Below are 22,151 nucleotides of genomic sequence, written 5' to 3'. Positions count from 1 at the left end.
ATCCCTTGGTCACATAATTTGCAAATATTTTCTTCCATTCTGTGGGTTGTCATTTTGTTCATGATTTCCTTTGCTGTGCAAAAACTTAAGTTTAATTAGGTTCCATTTGTTTATTTTTGTTTTTGTTTATATTACTGTAGAAGATGGATCCAAAAATATATTGCTGCAGTTTATGTCAAAGAGTGTTCTGATGATATTCTTCTATAAGAATTTTATAGAATGTGGCCTTATATTTGGGTCTTTAATCCATTTTGAGTTTATTTCTGTGAATGGTGTTTGAGAATGTTCTAATTTCATTCTTTTACATGTAGTTGTCCAGTTTTTCCAGCACCCCTTATTCTCCATTGTATATTCTTGCCTTCTTTGTCATAAATTAATTGATCATAGGTTTGTGTGTTTATTTCTGAGCTTTCTGTCCTGTTTCAGTGATACATATTTCTGTTTTTGTTCCAGTATCATACTGTTTTAATGATTGTAGTTTCTGTAGTGTAGTCTGAAGTCAGGGAGCCTGATTCCTCCAGCTTCATTTTTTTTTCTCAAGATTGTTTTGGCTACTGAGGGGTTGTTGTTGTTTCCATACAAATTGTACAATTTTTTGTTCTAGTTCTGTGAAAAATGCCATTGGTAATTTGATGGGGATTACACTGAATCTGTAGATTGCCTTGGGTAAAATAGTCATTTTGAGAATACTGACTATTCCAGTCTAAGAACGTGGTGTATCTTTCCATCTGTTTGTATCATCTGTGATTTTTTTCATCAGTGTCTCAAACAGTTTTCAGACTATGGGTCTTTTGCCTCCTTAGATAGGTTTATTCCTAGGTATTTTGTTATTTTTGATGTGGTGGTAAATGGGATTGTTTCCTTAATTTCTCTTTCTGAGCTTGTGTTGTTAGTGTATAGAAATGCAAGAAATTTGTGTGTTAACTTTGTATCCTGCAACTTTACTGGATTCACTGATGCTCCAGTAGTTTTCTGGCAGCATCTTTGGAATTCTCTATGTTTAGTACCATGTCATCTGCAGATGCTAACAGCTTTACTTGCTTTCCAATTTGGATTCCTCTTTTTTTCTCTCTCTCTTCTTTGATTGCCAAGGCTAGGTCTTCCAAAACTATGTTGAATAAAAGTGGCAAAATAGACATTTTTGTCTTGTTCCTGATCTTAGAGGAAAGGCTTTCAGCTTTTCACTGTTAAGAATGACGTTAGCTGTGGATTTATCATAGATGACCTTTTTATGTTGAGATAGGTCCCCTCTGTGCCTACTTTCTGTAGAGTTTTTATCATAAATGGGTGTTGCATTTTGTTAAAAGCTTTTTCTCTGTCTATAGAGAGGACCATATGGTTTTTATTCTCAGTTTGTTAATATGTTGTATCACATTGACTGACTTGTATATGTTTAAGAATCCCTAGGATAAAGCCCACTTGATCACAGTGTATGATCCTTTTAATGTATTGTTGACTTCAGTTTGCTAGTGTTTTATTGAGGATATTTGTGTGTGTGTTCATCAGGGATATTGGCCTATAGTTTCCTCTGATAGATTAAAGTCGGCCAGAAGCTCTGAGTATTAGGAAAATGCATAGCCAAAGGGAGCTGTAAGAAACAAAGATAAAAAGGAAAGATGGGAGAAAAGTTGGGGGGATGTACTGGATGAAGGCGATCAAAAAGATCATAGCAGGCTTCAGTGATGATGGCCAGAAAGGACAAGTTAAAAGTTAATCAGGATCAACTGAAGGTCTTGCTTTAAAAGAAAAAAAATAAATCACAAAAGTACAGGCCGAAAAAAAATCTGACCAGATCAAGTACATGTGGAAAAGCAGGCCTGTCTTCTTAGCTGCAAGTTCAAATAAGCTAGAGGTGAGGCGGCCAGAGAAGATTACATAACCAGAGGCTGCAGGAAGAGAATAATTTCCAGGACAAGGGGGTGCGACCTCAAGGCCTCCTGGGCCCATCCCTGTCTCTGCCCACTCTCTTTCCCTGGATTTCTCTGCCACCTTCATTGTTTGGTGTCACCCTCCCGTTGCTCAGACAGCCCATCTCAGTGACAGCCCAGCCAGTTCCTTCCTTCATGTAACACTTGATCAGGTGCAAGCTCCTTCAGTCCTCCCTGACACATGGCCCCCAGGCCCATTGACACCTTGTTTCCCCCACCACACTCCTGCCTGACACTTCCTCCCTCCCTTAGCCTCCCATCTCTCTGCTGGACACAAGCTCAGCTGTGAAGGGCTGAGAGGATCCTGGCGCCTATATGGTGCCAGGCACAACATTCCAGTGTGTCCTGGGCACACAAAGACTAGTGTCTCTCAAGCTCTAAATCTTGTTAAAATGCAGATTCTGATCCAGCTGGTCTGGGAATAAGCCCCAGATTCTGTGTCCGGACAGGCTCCTAGGTGAAGCTGCTGCTGCTGCTCCTTGGACCACACTTGGCGTGGCAAGGACCAGAGTGTCGTTAAATTCCAGGCACTGCAGAAAAGACACGGAAGAGTTCAGGAGCCATCAGAATGCTCTGATCCTGGGGAAGGATCGCTGGTCGCTCTGCATTTTAGGTTCTTGTGTTCGCAACTAGCGGCAGTGATAGTACCAGCTCGTGGAGAGGTCGCGAGGCTGGCGGTGCAGGCGCGTGGTAGTGGCAGCCACTCGCACTGTTGTCGCTTCTGTTATGACTCCAACAGGGGGACCTAGGATCAGGCCAGAAGGGGTGATGGGGCAGATGTGGAAAGTATAAAGAAGACCTTTCTAACTATCAGCGTGAGCTAGCCCTGGGAGGGGGAGGAAGGCTCTGCTTTATGAGGGGTGCCCTCCCTCTGACTGGGCATGTCTAAGCAGACTTTGCTGCCCAACTGGCAAGAGGGCGGGTGAAGGGCCAACCAGCACAGTCCCTTCCAGTTGTGCATTGCTATGGAAGGGACATGGACTCAGGAGCAGGCTCTTCGGGAATCTTCATGGTGTGACTAACAGAGGGGTTTTGTTTGTTTGCGTCCCAGAGTTAGAGAAGGTGGTGTCGAAAACAAGGAAAAGGATCAGCAAGAAATGGTATCTTCCCCTCAGGGTAACTGCAGAAGACAGAAGCCCAGGGTGGCTGCAGGGAAGGGCGGAGGGCCACCGAGAGCTGGCCAGTGGTTGGCAGCATTGACCCTTGCACAGTGGACTCCCCACTTATCCCCAAAGGACAGGAAGCCACTGCAGGGGCCTGAGCATCTTCTTAGTTACATTATGTGACATCATAGAGGGCAGACTGGGAGGTGGAGCCAGAGAGGTTACCAGTGGTCCAGTAAAGAGCATGTTCCACCAGTTTCCATGGTGGGTTCATGGGAAGGGAGTCAAGATGTGGAGAGGTAGACCAAGCTGAGGAATGATTAGAGGATGGAGTCAACCAGACTCCTTTATCCATGCATTTCCCTAATTGGGAAGCTAACCTAGCTTCAGAAGAGGATCTTGAATTTAATCTGTCAGTTTAGTACCATCCAAAGGAAGCTGTCAAGTGGACTTCGGTTATGTGTGTTACATGAGTTTAGGGGAAAATCCAGGCTGGAGATAGAGCTGTGTGTGTGCTCTGCCCAGAGCCAATAGCCGAGGCCATGGTATACATGATCTCTCTTAGGGAGAGCATGTCAAACTGCGCTGTCCATGGTAGCCTTTAGCCACCGGTGGCTTGTTCAGTTGCTCACTCATGTCGGACTCTTTGCAGCCTCATGGACTGCAGCATGCCAGGCTTCCCTGTCCTTCACCAACTCCCAGAGCTTGCTCAAGCTCATGTCCATTGAGTCAGTGATGCCCTCCAACCATCTCATCCTCTGTCATCCCCTTCTCCTCCTGCCCTCGATCTTTCCCAGCATCAAGGTCTTTGGCCAAAGTATTGGAGCTTCAGCTTCAACATCAGTTCTTCCAATGAGTATTCAGGGTTGATTTCCTTTAGAATTGACTGGTTTGGTCACCTTGCAGTCCAAGGGATTCTCAAGAATCTTCTCCAACACCACAGTTTGAAATCAATTCCTCAGTGCTCAGCCTTCTTTATGGTCCAGTTCTCAACATCCATACATGACTACTGGGAAAACCATAGCTTTGACTAGATGGATATTTGTCAGCAAAGTAGTCTCCTTTTTAATATGCTGTCTAGGTTTGTCATAGCTTTTCTTCCAAGGAGCAAATGTCTTTTAATTTCATAACCAGTGGCTACTGACATTTAAATTGGTTCATATTAAATCAGATAAAAAAAACTCAGGTCCTCAGTTGCATTGACCACATGGAGTGCTTAATAAAACATTGCTATCCTCAGTGAGAGTTCTGTTGGACAGCGCTGATCTAGAATGGAGAGAGAGCCTAGAATTGAGTTTTGAGAATGCCAGCTCTTGAAGGCAGGCCAGAAGAAGACCAGATTGAGATGTGGGAGGCCAGGAGGCCAGGTGAGCTGTCATGTCTCAGAGTCAAGGGCAGAAGTGTTAGGAAGAGGGTAGTTGCACCATGTCAGATGCGGCTGTGAAAACACTAGATGAAGGTCAGGGCATGCCCCTGGATTGAGTGGTATGGCATGCAAGGGTGACCTCAGTGGGACTGCTGCAGTGAGTTCACAGAACTGGGAGCTACTTGAAATGGTTGGGAAGTGAGAGAAAACAATCAGGATAGACACGTGACTAAATGTGGCAGGAAAGGGGGGTGCTACCTACAGTGTCAGCATTTGGATATGAGGTGAAGGGGAGAGCTTTGTTTAATGAGAGAAACTAGGGTGTTTAGTAGCCTGAGAAGACTTCTAGGGATTTATGTCCCAGATATATGCATATTGGAGAAGGGCTAGGCAACCCACTCCAGTATTCTTGCCTGGAGAATCCCATGGACAGAGGAGCCTGGTGGGCTATAGTCCATGAGGCCGCAGAGTCAGACACGACTGAGCGACCAACACTGTATGCATATGTTCATAAGGACACCCACACGGCTGTAACCTAAATATCCTGGTTTGGGGAGACTGGTTAAGTGAATTGTCCTGTCCATACACTAGAGTTCTCGCAGATAGTCAAAAGAATAAGAACTTTCTGCAACTCCTGTTATCAGGCCATCCCAAGATTTATTTTGGGAAATGCAAAATAGGGTATTTTATGCTGCACTTTGTATTAAAAACAAGGAGATAGATATTTCAATAGTAACATATGCTGACATATTTTTTTTTTCTGGTGTGGGGGAGAACTTTTGAGAGAATGATCATGAAAGTGGTAATTATTGAGAAATTGCCTCTAAGGTGAGGGACTGGGGCACAAGATGGAATGAATTTTTTTCACAGTATTTTTCCCTTAATGCCTGAGTCTTTTAAACTGTAAACATGTATTTTTTTATGATTAATCAGGCCAACATTTTTTTTGTTACTTAGCAAGATACAGAGAAAAAAACAAACCAGTCCTAGCACTTATGCATCTATACCTGTTACCAAAACAGGCAAACCATCCCACCTCTTCTGCTGGCCCTCGTATTCTATGTTTCTTTTTAAATTTTATTGGAGTGTGGTTGTTCAACAGTGTTCTCTTGGTTTCAGGTGTACAGCAAAGTGAGTCAGTTACACATATACATATATCCACTCTATTTTTCAGATTCTTTTCCCATATGGGTCATTGCTGAGTATTGAGTAGAGTTCCCTGTGTTATACAGCAAGTTTTTATCTATTTTTGTATTTTAAAAATAAACTTAAAAGTCATTCAAAAGGATTCATTTGAGAGGCTGAGTAGTCAGAAGAGGAGAGAGCGAAGTGACCGCCTCCCTCCTCTGTGGCCAGGACTCCTAGACCCTTGATTACACCACCGACCGGAGCTTCATGAAATCAAGCATATTTTTACTTCAGATGAGATTTGGTGATATTCCATCATGACCATCCCCTGCATCTATTGCTGGATAGCAAGTGACCCCAAAACAGACACTGGCCCCCTCACAGTGTCCGTGTCTCTGCACAGGCTCACCAGCGTGCCCCTCAAGGCTGTAATCCAGGAGTCGGCAAGGCCTGCAGGCATCTCACGGCTGACCGGAGCGGGGGTCCCCTCCCAGGCTCCCAGCCTCAGGGCCGGGACATCATCCCTCACTGTGTGGGCCCCTCCACGGGGCTGTGTGTACCCGGCTGCCGGCTCCCATCAGAGCCAGCGAGTGAGAGAGGGGCCCCCAGGACGGAAGCACAGCCTCGCTGCAGTCTCATCTCTGGAGTGACGTCCCCTCACCCCAGAGGGGTGCTATGCTCTGTGGTCAGGCAAGTCCTGGGTCCAGCCAACACTCCAAGGGAGGGGTTTGCGCAGGCAGGGGCTGTCACAGGGCTCTCACAGGCTGCTGGCCGTCGATCCTGGCTCAGTGGAACGCTTGTTGACATGGTCCTGTTGTACCCCAGCTCATCAAAATCACATCTGCCGTGAACATGAGGGAAGTGTGTGGGCATCACTGTCTGCTTTTCCTCAGAAGAGCCAGCTGCTGTCTCATCATCCTGCGGTGAAGCTTTAGGGGCTCCCAGCTGTTTTTATACTTTCTGAATTCTGTCAACTTGATAACATCTGGAAAGTTTGATAAAATAGGAAATAACAATCACCTCACCCTTCAAAATCATCAGGGAACATTCTCCTGTACTATGTAAGAAAAAGACTTTGTTTTTAGGAAATATATATGGATGTGCTTAGGGGCAAGGGGTGTCTTGTCTACAACTTACTCTCAAATGATTAAGAAAAAGGTAATTATATGGTAAAGCAGAGTGCAAAGCGGAACTAGTTGGTAAATTCGAGTAAGGGTATTTTACTTAAGATCTCTTTAGTCTGCTTGTGATTTTTTCTGTCAGTTTGAAATAACAGCAAATTTTAGAGTTTGTAAAAAGAAATTCCCAAATCTGCTAGATGAACACTGCAAGTGAGAACTCATTTTATGGAAGATCATCAGGTACAGACTGATGCTGACTGGCCGTCCAGGTTTGGGTCTCACTGCCTGAGAACCCACCACACTTTGCTCCAAAGGGGCTGTCAAATCTCTGTGGTTGTAAGTGGGCTTCTGCTTCTGTGCTAAAGGAGGTCGTCCACAAGCTGTTCATCCCCTTGCCAGAGCTTCAGCTCTCCCCGAGCCATAGAAATGGCCCTTTGAAGGCACAGGGATTCTGATGCTGAAGCCTCGGGAATAAAAGTGTGCCCTGCGAGGCGTTTGCGGTCACCATGAAGGGCAGGAGCTGTTGGTCTCAGCACAGAATTGTGCGTCTGCTCCATCTGCCCCTCGGGCTCACCTACAGAGCGGGACACCTCGATCACCCACCTTGCGGGGACCCTGCCCTGGGAGCCTGCCGTCTGGGCCTGCCTCTGCGCCCGGGCATGGCGAAGCAGGAGCACAGGGTGTGGGCTGGCACCTTCCATTAGCAGCCAGGGGGCTTTGTGGAAGGGGCAGCACATGTGTGTCTTTGAAGAGCAGCAGGAACTCACAGGTTCCTGTCAAGCGGTGGGACCTGGAGACTGGCCACCAGCTGCCAGGTGCTAGTCTGGGAGGTGAGAAACGAGCACGGCCTGCCGCCCTGTCCTTGGCGTTGAGGGTGGGGGAGAAGGAGGCGAGGAGGGGACTAGAGGACCCGGAGAGAAGACCCGAGAGGCGGGTTCACGGGCCAGTCCAGTGTGCCAGCCTGGCCAGAAGCCCAGGAGTCTCCCACCCTCTTCCAGGAGCTGCAAGTTCTTCCCAGCACAGAGCATGCCAAGCCGGGTTGGAGACCGTCAGTGGGTCAGTGGGACTCGGCTTCCCGGAGGGTGAGGAGCAGTCCCAGGAGGGCGGGGCTCTGGTGCTGTGGGGCGAGCTTGAGTGTGCAGCATGTTTGAAAAGAGCTATCATCTCCTTGGGTCGAGGCCACTGGGCCCCGACTCACCTGCTGTTGGTTTTGTTCCATTTCCTTTCAGCACGTGCGTTCCTCTTGCGGTCGCCATCACTTCCTCCCAGCTCAGGACACGTGGCCAGGCGTGTACCCAGGGCGTCACTAGCTTTCTAGCCCACCAGGGGAAGCCTTCCTACTGACACCAGTTCCTTTGTGAAATCAGGAATGCTGAGGCCTTGACCCCAAGCTTATTTTATTAGTCATTATGGATGTTATCCTCTTCCCTTCTAGTCATTTCATGCCTGTCTAATTAAGCCTATATGAATAACAGCCATTTATCTGCGTGGCTTGCCACTTACTTACCTGGAATGCTTGGTTCAAAGGGTAAAAACATATATGCCCACAACCTGAACAACTGCATGACTGTTTGATACAAGCTGGTTTGTTCTGATTGTCCAAAACAGCTTATGAAAACACTGGTTTGATTGCCTCTTGTAGAGCCGCATAACTTACCTGTGAATCAGCCGTGGGCTTTGCTGGAGACAACAGATATCACTCCACCCAAACCTGGCCAAGTGCTCCTAAAACATTGATCCTGTCTTAACAAAATGACTTGCAGGTCATTCAGGGTAACAGGCAGAAATCATCTGTATTTTATGACTTCTACCAGGGGAGTCCCTGTTAGCAAATAGCTTCTCTCTTATGCTCTCTGCTCTTCTTGGCTTCACACAAGAAAACTGACGATGGTAGAGGAAGAACTGAATAGGTGAAGACATGTTTAATTCAACATGTATTGTATGTAGCAGCTCATGTTTCTAAATGACAAAGTAAGGAGGCTGAGTTCTGACCCACTCCAGACCACGTGATTTTTGGTTAGAACTTTTGTCAGAACCAAAGTCCAAGGCATAAGCAGGATTGTGCTGGCTGATGGATTAACCTCAGAGGGGACCATGATCTCTTTTTCCAAAGGCCGCACTAAAGAGAGCACTGACCACATGGACTGGATGCTCTGATCACACTGGGGTCTTGGGTTCTTCGCTCTCAAACACCTAGAGTACAGGTCTGCAGAGAAGTCATTTCTTCTTCATGAACAAAGCTGTGCTGTGTCCCGAGGCAGGTGTTTCTGCCGTGTACACACACTGTTAAGCTGGTTCCTCTAAGAAAGGTCAGTTCTGGGCATCAGTATGAAAGAGGAAGTGGGAAGCCACAGACGTGTCCCCTGCGGTTGGATGCTGTGGGTTCTTGGGATGCATGTCACGGCGGTGTGCTGCTGCAGCTCTAGAGGACAGAGCAGTGGGGGCCGGGCTGGGCCAGTGCCATCAGTTCCAGCACCTCCTGCCACCCCCCTGCCCCCCGAGGGATGCAGGTGACGGGGAATTCAAGTGCAGTGAAGACGTAGAGACAACATGGGGCCTCGTCCTTGTTCAAGAGGTTTGGAGGTGGGAAGTAGCTGTTTTGAAAAAAAGGAAGTCAAGAGAATGAACACTCACGTGTCTGCCTAATAGGGGTTGTTTTTCTTGCAGAAAGAGATCAAGCATCAGCCATTTCTGGCCCCACCTTGACCAGGCGCTTCAGAAGGGGCGTCAGTGCCGGCAGCACCGCTCATCAACAGGCACCAGCTGGCCATTCCTAGCCCTGGGGGTGGAGGCAATAAAATCAGAGTCAACAGTGATTACGGCCTTGGTTTTAGTCATCATGTTGACTTTTAGATATTACCTTGACATGAATGGAGGATATAGATGTTGTGTTGATCAAAGGGCCACACCCCATGTAGATGGGAGAAGCCCAGCAGTGCCAGGGGCGCTGCCATGGGTGATGGGTGCTCTGGTGCCTTGTGGCCTGAAGTCACGCCTGTGACGGGGGAGGAGCGTCTGCAGCGGGGATGGGGCCAGAAAGGGGTGCTGCTGCCACGGGCACAGAGGCAGCCCCTCACTCTCTCCTGGTGGTGACCAGCCTTGTCTCCTTAGATGGAGCGCAACTCCCCCTTGATATTTAGGAAGAATGCTTAAGGTTTTTTAAATTCTTGGTTGAAGCCCTGGTGTGGGCAGTGGACAGTCTCCTACGTGTGGTTTAGTGGACTGTTTACTTCAGGCTTTTGTTTTCTGAGCTCTGGGTTTTTCCTTCCTGCCACAGTGAAGACCCATCCCCAAGTCGCATCTCATGAGACTTGGGACTCATGGAAGGAGCCGGTGGACAGGGAGGCTTCTTTGGTGCAGCCCCTTGTGGGCGGGTGCTGTTACCCCTGTGTCCTCCCCCATCCATGCCTTGCCCCCCGGCCTGAACCCTGAGCTGGGGGTGTTACTGCCCATTAAAGATGAGGACTGAGAGATCATGCCACGGCCTTGGCTGGTTCCAGACTCCTTGGGTCTCGTGTCCCCAGGAACCTGAGTGACCTGGCAACTCCACAGGGGGTTCCTGACCTCAACAAACTCGTGCTGCAGGAGGAGAGCCCCCTGCCCATCGTCTGCCATCAGGCTTCCAGACTGGAAGGGCATACCCTTCCTCCCAGGCCTGTGTCCAGATCAAGAGGCAGCTACTTCCTGTGCACCTCTTGTCCAGGAAGTGCCTCCTGCAGACCAGATGCTCTGGGTCACCTGGATGGCCTGGACAACTGGGTCAGTGTCCTGGCAGCATTGTGGAAGTGTTGGTGCTGTGGGCTGATGGTGACAGATCAGACTGGCGACCTCTCTCTTCTGATAAACAGCCCAGAATCGTGTTGTAGCAGAGCCTGAATGATTTCCTCCTGCACTTCAGTTTGCAGGATAACATCACACCCAGAGATCTAGTTACTACAATGAGTGTTGCCTTTAAAAAAGGAACTCCATTTTTTACAAGAAACTTGGTCATTAGTCCCCTGATTTGGGAGTCACTGTATTAGTTTTACATCATTACTTGCCAAAATACAAAATGCTCTTTTCCCTTTCTTACACAGAATTGGCGTCACCTTTGACTTTTCTGTCCTGCCATTTGGGGCCATCCCTGTGATGTCCCTTGCCTCTGATAACGGCCACGATGCACATTACATGATGCGATGTTCCAGAAGTATTCATCATGGTTTTTATATATATTATTTCTTCATGATTAGTCGTGGCTTGTTTTTGATCTTATGGACACTGGTTCTTTTTGTTTCGATACCCTCCTCTCTTATAGACGCCATCTGCATTCTGACCTTAGCCCACACGGTGGGGCCCACTGCTCCGGGCCCGAGTGGGCAGGGCTAAGGCATGGTCCACCTCAGCTGGCCTCACCCCACCACTCTGCTGTCTCCCTTGTGCATGTCCTCGAGGCCTGCCAGAGCCCAGAGCTCTTATTCTCCACTCTGATGTCTGGGCGTGTCCACATTACATCCATTCCACTTGGTGGCCTTTTAAGCATCTGTTATTGCTTTTCTCATTATCCAGCAAAGGAGACATGGCTTATCTTAGCCTTTCCTGTGCCCGGATGATTCCTGAACAGTTTGACTCCCCGCTGCAGGTGCTGAGTGGCACTTTGCTGCCAGCATTAGGTTTGCCGTTCTTTACGTTTCCCTCCGTTGGGGATGCCCCCTCCGTTGGGGATGCCCCCTCAAGCAGTTTGCCTGTCACTAGTTTTCTTTTCCAAGTTTTAGTGACTCAAGTGCTCGTGCTTTGCCAATTAACTTCCCCACCACATTTTCCACACTTTCTTGTTCTTGTGCCCTTTAGAAGCCTTTCTTTGAAACATACTCAAATGGATTTCTGTGCTTTTTATTAACTCTTAAACTTTCCAGAATTTTAAGCAACTTTTAAAAATCTTGATTCAATTTGTGCTTAAAGGTCAGGGTAGGGTAACCATGGTGTGTTCTAGAGCTGGACTCCTTGGTTTAGAGAGATTTAGCCAAAGCAGAAAAAAATCTGGGCCAGGTGGGACAGGACAAAATTTCAGCCTCACCTAGCATTTCCAAAATACAGGCAAACCTTCACAGGATGGAAGTGTGATTCGTTGGAGTCAGAATCTCAAAACAGCATGGGTGAACCCTGTGGATAGTGGGGTGATGTTCTAGGTGGTCCAAAAGCAGCCCAGAGCTGGCATGTTATCAAGCAGGAGCCGAGCAGCTCAGGCCCACAGTGCGGGCCCTGGAGCCAGGACTGGGTGCAGACCCCCTCTGAACTGTGCAACCTCGGGCAGGATTTTAACTTCCCTGTGTCTCATGTTTAAAATGTTGATAACAGTGTGCCTCTCATAGGGCAGTTACGAGGAACAAATAGTATATGTACCTTGTATGGAATGTAAGTAAGCCTGAGCCCCACTGCCCGCGGAAAACAATGTATACAGAGTGTGTTCGCCCTACACTGAGGCCCAGGCGCCCACAGAGGTGTCTGTTAAGATTTCTCACTTAGTGATTTCGCGTGGATTTTTGGATAAGTGTTCAGGATCACTTAATTTGGGGAAAATATCAGCACCTGCTGTTAACCTAAGTGTTGCTTGTTGTTCAGTCCCTCGGTCTGACTCTGCTGCCCCGTGGACTGCAGCACACCAGGCCGCCCTGCCCTTCGCCATCTCCCGGAGTCCGCTCAGATTCATGTCCATTGAGTCAGTGATGCCATCCAACCAGCTCATCCTCTGCTCCCCTCTTCCTTTTGCCCTCAATCTTTTCCCAGTATCGGGGTCTTTTCCACTAAGTTGGCTGTTCACATCAAGTGGCCAGTGGTCACTGTTAAGTTACAAGTGGGTGACAGATTGTAATAGACATTAAAAGTTATGTCAGCAAAGCAAGAGGAAAAGAGGTTTTGACATAGAAGCACAGTTAGAAATGCAGGAAACGGGGAGGAGCAGGGATGTCAGTAGCCGAGACGCCCATGCAGCTGGCACAGAGGAGCATGTGTGAAGCACGAGGACTTGGACGCTGCCTGAGCCCCACTGCCTGAGGGAAACAGTCTATACGGAGTGTGTTTGCCCTACGCGGAGGCCCGGGCACCCACGGAGGCGTCTGTTAAGACTTCTCCCTTAGTGATTTCATACGGATTTTGGGTAAGTGGTCACTTAACCAAGGATCACTTAACTTGAAGAAAATATTGGTGGAGTGGGAAGGGAGCCCAGCAAGAGAGCAGCTCTGATGAGGGCTTTTCGTTCCTAACGTTTCCCAAACCCAGGGAGGTGGGGCAGACTCTCCCTGGTGGCACTTCGCCATCTTCGCAACCAGTGCCTTGCCGCCACCTGTGGAACCCCAAGGCCCGCAGCCCTGGCAGGTCTAGAGTGATGAACAGCTCTGATCGCCTGTGGCTGATAACGCGTGTGGCTCGGGTTCCTGGCTGCAGCAGCATCAGTGCCGCGCACACCCAGGGCGGCTGAGAACCAGGCCTCGGGCTTCTGTGAGCCCCCGCTCTCACCTGGAAGATGTTATCTGTGAGGTTTCTGTTTGAAATGGCTTTAGCTCCTGGGAATTTTGCTCTGAAATTCAAATATGCAGAGAACACAGGCTCAAAATATGACTTTTTAAAAATTCTGTTACACTACAGCTGATTTACAATATTGTGTTAGTTTCAAGGGTACAGCCACAAATTCTTTTCCATTATAGGTTATTGTAAGATATTGAATGTAGTTCCCTGTCCCATACAGTAAATTCTTGTTGTCTTTTTTTATATATAGTGATGTGTATCTATTAATCCCATACTCCGAATTTATCCATCTCACCCACCTTACCCTTTGGTAACCACGTTTTGTTTTGTTCTTAACGTTATTGGAGTGTAGTTAATTTACAATGGTAGTTCCTGGTGTACAGCAGAGTGATTCAGCTGTATATATATTCTTCTTCATGTTCCTTTCCATTATGGTTTATCACAGGATATTACTGCATACAGTTTCCTGTGGTATACAGTAGGTTCTCATTAGTTACCTACTTTATACACAGTAGAGTGTATAAGTCCATGCCAATCTCACAGTTCATGCCACTCCATCCCCTTAGAATCTGTAAGTTTGTTCTCTGCACTGTCCGTTTCTGCTTTGCAGATAGGTTCATCTGTACAGTTTTTCTGGATTCCACATAGAATCCATATTATACAACTTTTTTCTATTTCTGACTTACTCATTCTGTATGACGGTCTCCAGGCGTATCTCCATCTCTGCAAATGGCACTGTTTTGTTCCTTTTAAGGCTGAGTAATACCCTCTTGTGCATACGTACCACATCTTTATCCACCCCTGTAGATGACATTTAGGTTGCTTCCATGTCCTGGCTATTTTAAGAAGTGCTGCAGTGAACATTGGGGTGTATCTATCTTTTTGAATTATGGTTTTTTCCAGGTATATGCCCGGGGGGGCAAGACTTCTGGGTCACATGGTAGTTCTGTTTTTAGTTTGAGGAACTTCCATACTGTTCTATGTAGTGGTAGTAGGAATGTAAATTGGTACAAATTGTAGGAGGGTTTCTTTTTCTCCATATCCTCTCCAGCATTTCTTGTTTGTAGATTTTTTTTTTTATGACGGCCATTCTGACTGGTGTCAGGTGATACTTCACTGTAGTTTTGATCTGCATTTCTCTAACAATTAGTGATGGTGAGCATCTTTTCATGTGTCTATTGGTCATCTGTATGTCTTCTTTGGAGAAATATTTGCAAATGAAGCAACGAACAAGGATTAATATTCAGAACACACAAACAGCTCATGCAACTCAGTATCAAAAAAACCAAACAACCCAATGAAAAAAATGGGCCTAAATAGCCATTTCTCCGAAGAAGACACCCTCACTTTTAACCTATGTGTCTTTCGTTCTAAAGTGGGTCTCCTGGAGGCAGCATGCTGTAGGTTCTCGTTTTATTATTCAGTCCGTCACTCCGTGTTTTTTGATCAAAGCATTTAGCCCACTGATATATGAGTATTTACTGACATTTTAAATTTCTTTTTTGTTCTTTTCTTCCTTTTGTGGCTTGATAATTTTCTTTTGTATTATGCTTGATTTCTTAATGATTTTTGAGAGGTGATTTGTGGTTACCCTGGTTTTCAAATTTATTAACTCAAGTTTATTATTATAACAGTAATTATTATATCTGCTTGACTGACAGTCATGCGCACTCTTTGCTCTACATTCTAAAAGATGTACATTCTCCTACTCCCCTCCTCATTTTGTGATTCATCAGAATCACAGAAAATCACAAAATTACATCTCGTAGTTGATATTTTTTTGTGTGTGCAAATGATTATGTGCTGGCATATATTATTGATCTTCAATCCTTTTATGTATCTGCCTTTCCTAATGTGACTTTCCCTTTCCTCTAGGTTCTTGCTTTTTTCTATCTAGAGACCTCCTTTCAGTTTTTGCTTATCTGAGAAATTCTTTCCATCTCCTTCTATTCTAAACGATAATCCTTCTGAATAGTGTCCTAGGTTGCAGATTTTTCCCTTTCGGGACTTTGTAGGCCAGAGAGTGGTAAGACACATTCAGCGCTTCTGCAGAGAAATCAGCTGGTAGCCTTAGGGGGATTCCCTTGTAACTGACTTTTTCTCTTGCTGCCTTTAGAATCCTGTTTAACTTTTGGCATTTTAATTATGACACATCTTGGTGTGGGTCTGTTTGGTGTTCTGTTTCTTTCACCTATGGATACATTTTTCCTTCTTCACTCTTTTGAGCCGTAATTTCTTCAAATACATTTTTGATCTACTTTTCCCTTTCTCCTCCTCCTGAAATTCCTATAATGCATAGGTTGGCATGCTTTAGTATTTTTTCTTCTGTCTTTCTGTCTGCTGTTTTGATTGGGTGATTTCTGTTACAGGTCACTTAATGGTTCTTCTGAATTACTTAGTTTGCTGGTTTTTCACCTTGGCAATTGAGTTGTCTGATTTTGACTGGCTCTTCCTTATGGTTTCCAGTTCCTTGTTACAGGGATCTGCATTTCTACTGATGGCCTTCTTAATCACTTCAGCGTTTTTACACCTCCCTTTGGAACTTGGGGCCTGCCAGACTGGAAGGGCCTGTTTGCTCTTTCAGGGGATTCTCTTAGGCAGGAGTGGTTCCTCTACTTACATGTATTTCTTTTTCTCTATAAATTTAGGAGAAACCATGATGTACTATAGTCCTGAAAGACTGTTTTTATGTGGGCACACCCCTCTGTAGAACTATGTCACTCTAGTATTTCTGGTGCAAAGCCTGTATTTGCTGTGGACACCAGCCATGTGTTTGGCTCAGGCTGTGCTGGCCACTGTCCCCTTGGGTGGGGGCGGTGCCGTGATGATCACGGCCTCCTCTTTGCTCGGTGCTTGTCACTGCCCCGTTGGGGGTTAGGGGTTGCTCCCCAGTTGTTGGAGTAGAAGCCCCCAGACTCGGGTCTAAGCTGCAGTGAGAGGGAGGTGGGACTGCAGCGCTCCTGCTGGGATAGGCAACTCTGAGACGCTGCCCGCCACCCACGATGCACAGCCACAAAACTGACCTCGTCTTCACTGCAAGAGGTTGCGCATCAGCTCCATCTGCCTTTGGCATGCGCACACTTGTGCTCTGGACCACACCACCAAAGCAAGTCCCCTCCTCGGGTGTGTCCGCCAAAGCCCGAGTTTCAGTACCAGGCATGTAACAGCAGGCGCATGTTGTGGGCTGGGAAGCATGGGGATGTGACTGCTGTCAGTTTCGGCTCCTCTCTCTCTGCTGGTGGCCAGTGCACTCTCCTCGTGGGCAAAGTCCAGGCCCCTGCAGCCTCCCTCTGTCCTGGCACAGGAGGTTCCTCTTTCGCAGCTCCCTCCCTTGGGGCACAGGCCCCACCTGGATTCTCCCTGCCCTGGTTTTTGCCTTTAGTCTTACCAGGTTAACTGGGGATCTTTCTTTCAGCGCCAGGTATTTGAGATACCCAGCTGCTCTCAGCTGGTGTTCTGTGAAAACTGTTCCAGTTTTAAGTGTAGTTTTGATGTATTTGTGGGCGGAGTGGACTCTGCGTTCTTCTACTTCACCACTTCAATCACCTCCTTCCAAGATTTAAGTAGACATTAGTTTTCTTTTTTAAGTCAAACTGACACTTACGTTCCCCAGGGTCAGCTCGTGCAGTTACTGAACTTGTGGCCACCACACCTCACAGGGTGGGGGAGCTGGGTTTGGACCGTCTTGGTTTCCAGCAGGGACCCAGCTGCTTTCGGGTGTCTTTCCATCCTCCTCTTCCCCCAGCTCTACCTGCAGAGCCCCCTTCCCTTGGCCAGAGCCAGCCCTGAAGGCCTGAGGGGCTGGACCCAGGTCTGCACTGGTACCAGGCCAGGTCACCATCTGGACTCGGAAGCCCTGGCACTCGACGTGCAGGCCGTATCACAGCGTGTACTCACTGGTACCGGACATGTGGCTGGGTTCAGAAAATGATGCTAACTTCAGGAAGACGGGTGTATCTCACTCACCCATGCTGCTCTCCTGGAGGCTGCGCTGTCCTCTCTCGGGCTGCTGCTGGAAGTGTGCTGGGGGCTCCCCCCACAGGTAGTTCCGGAGCAGGAACTGGGGGTGCAGCTGCTGGAGGCCCCGGGGAGTCAGGAGAGGAGAGCTGGACATTCCACAGAGAACGGAGAGCCCAACAGCCCGAGTACAGTCTAGGAGTTACAGGAGACGCATCCTCCAGGAGGAGCCAGGCTGAGGGGCAAAGCCAAGGCTGCAGGGTGAGAGAGAAAAGGGGGACTTGAGCCTTAGCCCTGAGTCTTCGGGAAGCCCCTCGAGTAGCATGTTTCTGGTCCCCTGTTCTAAACACGGCTCAGGCTGCCTTTGGAGACGGGTGGGGATTCTGGGAGGTGGTTTCAGGGCAGGAGGGGCAACAGTCCTAAGGTGGGAGGAGGCGGTGTGCTTGGCAGGCGGAGGCCACAGGACCTGACGGGGAGGGACAGGGAGCCATCTGTGATGATGTCCCAAGTTTGGGGCTGCGCGGGGAAGACTGGGAGAGAGCTGGCAGCGGGGCACGGGGAGGTGCTGCTCGTTGGAGGGAATTCTCTCTAGGTCTCAGACAAAGCTCACCTTTGTGAAAAAGTGGTGCACGTCAGAAGGCCTGCTCTCTCCTTTCCTTTTTTCAAGGAATGGCAGACCCTTGCTTAGTCTGCCCTGACTCTAACTACATGATCTCAAGCTAGTGACATGGGCAGAGGAGACAGGTGCGTGCTTGTCAGGCTGGACAGCAAGCGCAGGCAGAGCTGTGGGCAACCGAGGCCCCAGTCCTGCTCCTCCTGCCCGCGCCACCCCCCACCTTAACCGCCGAGTGGCTTCCTTCCAGGCAGTGCTTCTCCACCCTAGCTGCACGGGAAAATCACCCAGGGAGCCTTCCATTAAATTAGAATGGAGGGGGCAGGGGAGGTGCTCGGCCCTGAGACAGCCTGCAGCATACCGGGGAGAGGAATGCACAGGGTCCTTCTGGGGGAAGGGGTAACAGAGCAGCTGCCACCAAACTGGAAACCGGTAGGGTGTCGTCAGCTGACTTCCTGAGTCAGGTGAAGAGAAGGGTCCCAAAAGTGACTGCGGGCTCAGCGAGGGAGTCTCTGCAGCCCCGAGTCTGGGAGGGGAAGGCCGTGTCTGTGGAGGTGCGGAGCAGGGCAGGTCTCAGACAGCGCTTCTCTACTTCTCCACAGGGAAAAGGGATCCTGTCACTCACCTTGTCTCAGGTTAAGGTGCATGTTTGGCCAACACACTTAGCAAGTTGGTTCCTGTTAAGAGGCAGGCCTCCGAGATACTGTGGGTTTGGTTCCAGACCACTGCAGTTAAAGCAAGTTGTGAATTTTTCTCTTTCTCCTGTATATAAAAGTAATGTTTATACTGTACTATAGTCTATTAAGTGTGTAATTGCATTATGTTTTAAAAAAAACAATGTACATAACCTTAAAAAATAATGCTGTTCAAGAAATGCCACTGATAGAATTGTTCATTCAACACAGGACTGCCCACAAACCTTCAGTTTGTAAAAAAAAAAAACCTACGAAGCACAGTAAAGGGTCTGCCTGTATAATCATTGCTAATAATGATGCCAAAAATCAGTCTGTGCTTTTTAAAGAATAATTTGGAACATGAGTGTTTTAATGACTCATGAGTTGAGGAAAATTTCATTTGTTCTTCATTCTGATGCTTCTTAATGGGAAAGAAGTCAGCATTATTATCCTGCTTATATTTTTAAAGGTTTTGATGCTAAAGTCCTCAAAGAAGCCAGCTATTTTTTTTTTTTAAGGGAATAAGGTTGCTCCTTCCCACCCCACCCTCTTCAGCAGGGCAGCTGAAGTGCCCTCAACCAAAGAGCTGAGCTGTGGGAGGCAGCCTGGGGTCCACCCCAGCACCCTCAGCACAGATTGTGGTCTGGACCTGCCCAGTGATCCAGTTTGCTTTCTGGTAAAAGATGGCAGACCACAAACCAGACTGCCAGGCCTAGGTTTGTCCGTGGAGGAACTTGGGGGGCCTGGTAAAAGTTCAAGAGAGTCCTGGCTCCCTCTACACACCAGCATGATGGCATTTTATCATCTCAGGGAGGGACCAAGAGTCTGCATTTAACAAGGTCCAGGGACCATGGCACCAGATAATCACCAGGGTTCCTTCAGATCAGAACTTTCATGCTTCTGGAGTTAGTTCTGCTAAAGCCTCCCATTTTGCTGGAAGGCGAGGAGGATGTGCGCAGTTTCATGACGAGTTCCATGACCGCACACTGTGAGGGAATGCAGACCTGTGAGCAGTGGAAAGCAACTGGGTGACCCAGGGCCAGATGGCCTCCAACCCCATCTCTCAGGTAGCAGACCTGCCCCGTGGAGACCCGCCCCGATTGTGCGGGAAAGGTTGGTGCGTTGCTCACCGACCTCACATGCGGTTTCACTTCACCTCGGGCAGGCGGGCTGTGGCAGTTTGTTCCCTCTTAGGTTTTTCTCTAGGGTCTTAAGGTCTGGCCCTGCTCTCTGCTCAGCATAGCCAGCTGGGGGTGTGGAAGACAAGGGGGAGACAGGCTGAGCCCCAGCTCCTCACCCACTGTGGGCAATGTGCCCTTTGGGGGATCACAAAGCTCCATGAGACAGATGGAGCCCTGTGGGACCCAGGGTGGGAAGGGGGGATCAGGGGAGGGTTGGCCCAACCCAGAGGCCAAGGGGATGGAGAGTCCTGGCTGAGGTCCCTACCTTTGATTCCAGCCACACAGTCCAGTACAGACCCCTGCCCTTAGGAGCTGCCCTCAGCGGGGCCGGCACTGCAGGTGGGAGTCATCCAGCCTGGTGGGTTCAGAGTCTCATCTCCAGAATTAGGTCACTTGGAGCAGGGTCGTTCACGGGAGAGGGCCTATCTACAGCCACACACACAGAGGGAGGGGGGCTGTCTGAACCTCAGAGGCACCTTTAAATCAAAATTCGTTTCATCAAAACCCATTGTGGATATTTCCCTGGTGGTCCAGTGGTTAAGACTTCGCCTTCCAGTGTAGGGCATGCAGGTTCGATCCCTGGTCAGGGACCTAAGGTCACATGCCTTTTGGCCGAAAACCCACAACATAGAAACAGAAGCAATATTGTAACAAACTCAATAAAGACTTAAAAAACCTCATTATGATTTTCCTTTCCATGTGGAGGAGGACTCCTGGCTGTATGATTCTGTGAGAAACCAGGGAACATTTTATCCTCATCAGTTTAGATTTCAATTTCTGATAGCTACTTGTCAAATTCTGTCCCCCAACCCCTTTTCTCTCTCATGAAAAGACGTTTGAAAAGGTCTCCTAAACCCAGGGCGAGAGAGATGAGGGCTGTCTGAAGTGAAGGGGGCCTCCTGAGTTACTGGAGATCTAGAGCGGCCTTCAGAGTGGAGCAGGAGGCACAGACTCTGACTTACAGTCTGCAGAGGGGTCTCTTCCCCAAAAGCGGAGGGAGTGTGTGTCCTGTCCAGCCGTGTGGCACTTGGGGCTCCCAGGAGGGCAGCCAGGGACCCGGCCCTAGCCGTGTTTGTGCTCAGAGTTGTGTTTGCTCCATAAGTAAATAGCTGTTATCAAAAATCTGTGTGTGTGCGTGAAGTCAAATTCCAAAGGCGTAATTGATTCAGTCAACAGTGCACAGCTGTACTCACGTGTTCCAGCGCCCATGGCAGAGGTGGTGGGGCCCCAGGACTGGAGCTGGAGCACTCCCTCCTCACAGGCCGTGGTCCTGGGTGCGGGCCCCTTCCTCTGAGCCTTCACAGGATGTCCCCAATGCTCCTGGATGTGGCTGTTGGGACAGATGGGTGGTGAGACGTCCGCTCTTCTGGGGCCTCTGCTCTGGGCCAGGGACTTCAGGGGCGGTAACCCCAGCATCAGCCTGCAGGGTGTACACCTCTCACCCACAGAGCAGGTGTGACAGGAGGCTCAGCGGTCACACTTCCGAGGTCACTTGGTGTGCAGGAGCAGAGCAAGGACTTGGCCCCAGATCAGGCCCCAGCACCCAGCCCTGTGGTTTCCCGCCTTCTACTGGAGGTCCAGGGAGGAAGAGGTGCCAGCTGCTTCTCACTTCATCGTCTGTAAACCCCCACCGAGCTGGGCGCACTCAGCACATTCCACCCACACCCACCGCTTCCCGCTCCACTGGGTCAGAAACAGGCTCCGGACCCACGGGCAGCCTCAGGGCCCCATCAGTGGACCCGGCTCCTCGGTTCCAAGTGCGCATCCCCGGACCTCAAGGAGCAGCGCCAGGCGTCTCCCAGAGCATGTCGGGGGCGCCCCTGAGGTGCCTCCACCCAGGCTCGCGTGGCTCAGCGCGTCCTGTGTTCTCTCAACAGCAGATGAAGCTCACCGCGGAGAACCTGAAAGAGGAATGCAGGGAAGGCGGGAAGGAGACGGTGCCCTGAGGGCAGGCCGACCCGCTTCCAGGCTCCTGCCTGAGCTCCATGCCCACTCCGGCCGCCTGACCTCGCTCCGGAGCCTCGCATATGGACTGACCACCAGCTCCCCACGCTACCCTCATGGTGACGGCTGGCCAACGGGGGTGGCCTCAGCCGAGCCCCCGCTGAGTGACGGGCGTTTCCACACTCCTGGCTCTGTCCTGCAATAAGTTCACAAACCCTTCATCGACGGAAACAGTGCCCACCGAGCTATTAAAGGCCACGTGCACGTCTGACGCCTCCTTCCGTGTGTGTAGACAGAGCAGCCTCTCTGCTCTGGGCCCGGTTGTGGAACGGGGGGCCCTGGGGGAGCCAAGGGCCGGGCCTGCCTGGAGGCCGGGCCCCTCCTAGAGCCTGCGGAAGCCCCCGGGTGCTCGGGACACACCTGCGTGGGGGCAGGGGTCCCCTGGCCATGCCCGAGGGGCTGCGGCGCTCTCACAGGCGTAGCGGCCCCCAGCCTGCCTGGGACACCCGGCCTGGCCTCCTTTCCCACCAATGGCTGCTCAAACCACCCGAGGGCCCAGCCCGCCCTGCCCCACGGGGCCCGCAGAGCCGGGCGTCACGGCCAGCAGGACCTTCCTGTGGGAAGCTGCAGGCGCT

The 22,151-nt window shown here is 49.4% G+C and overlaps 1 protein-coding gene across 1 annotated transcript in view; it reads left to right on the top strand.

The window, feature by feature from the left end:
* ANO10 (anoctamin 10) overlaps positions 1-21,760 on the top strand; it is a 219,882-nt gene extending 198,122 nt beyond the window's left edge. Inside the window, exon 13 of the mRNA XM_068982198.1 lies at positions 21,450-21,760. Coding sequence (XP_068838299.1) covers positions 21,450-21,518 — 69 coding nt within the window. The 3' untranslated portion in view covers positions 21,519-21,760. The remainder of the gene's footprint in view (positions 1-21,449) is intronic.
* The last annotated feature ends 391 nt before the right edge of the window (positions 21,761-22,151 follow it).

Source organism: Capricornis sumatraensis, chromosome 10 (assembly GCF_032405125.1).
Source record: "Capricornis sumatraensis isolate serow.1 chromosome 10, serow.2, whole genome shotgun sequence".
Taxonomy (NCBI): Eukaryota; Metazoa; Chordata; class Mammalia; order Artiodactyla; family Bovidae; genus Capricornis; species Capricornis sumatraensis.
The sequence above is the reverse complement of the archived record's forward strand: the minus strand, read 5'-3'. Positions and strand labels throughout refer to the sequence as shown.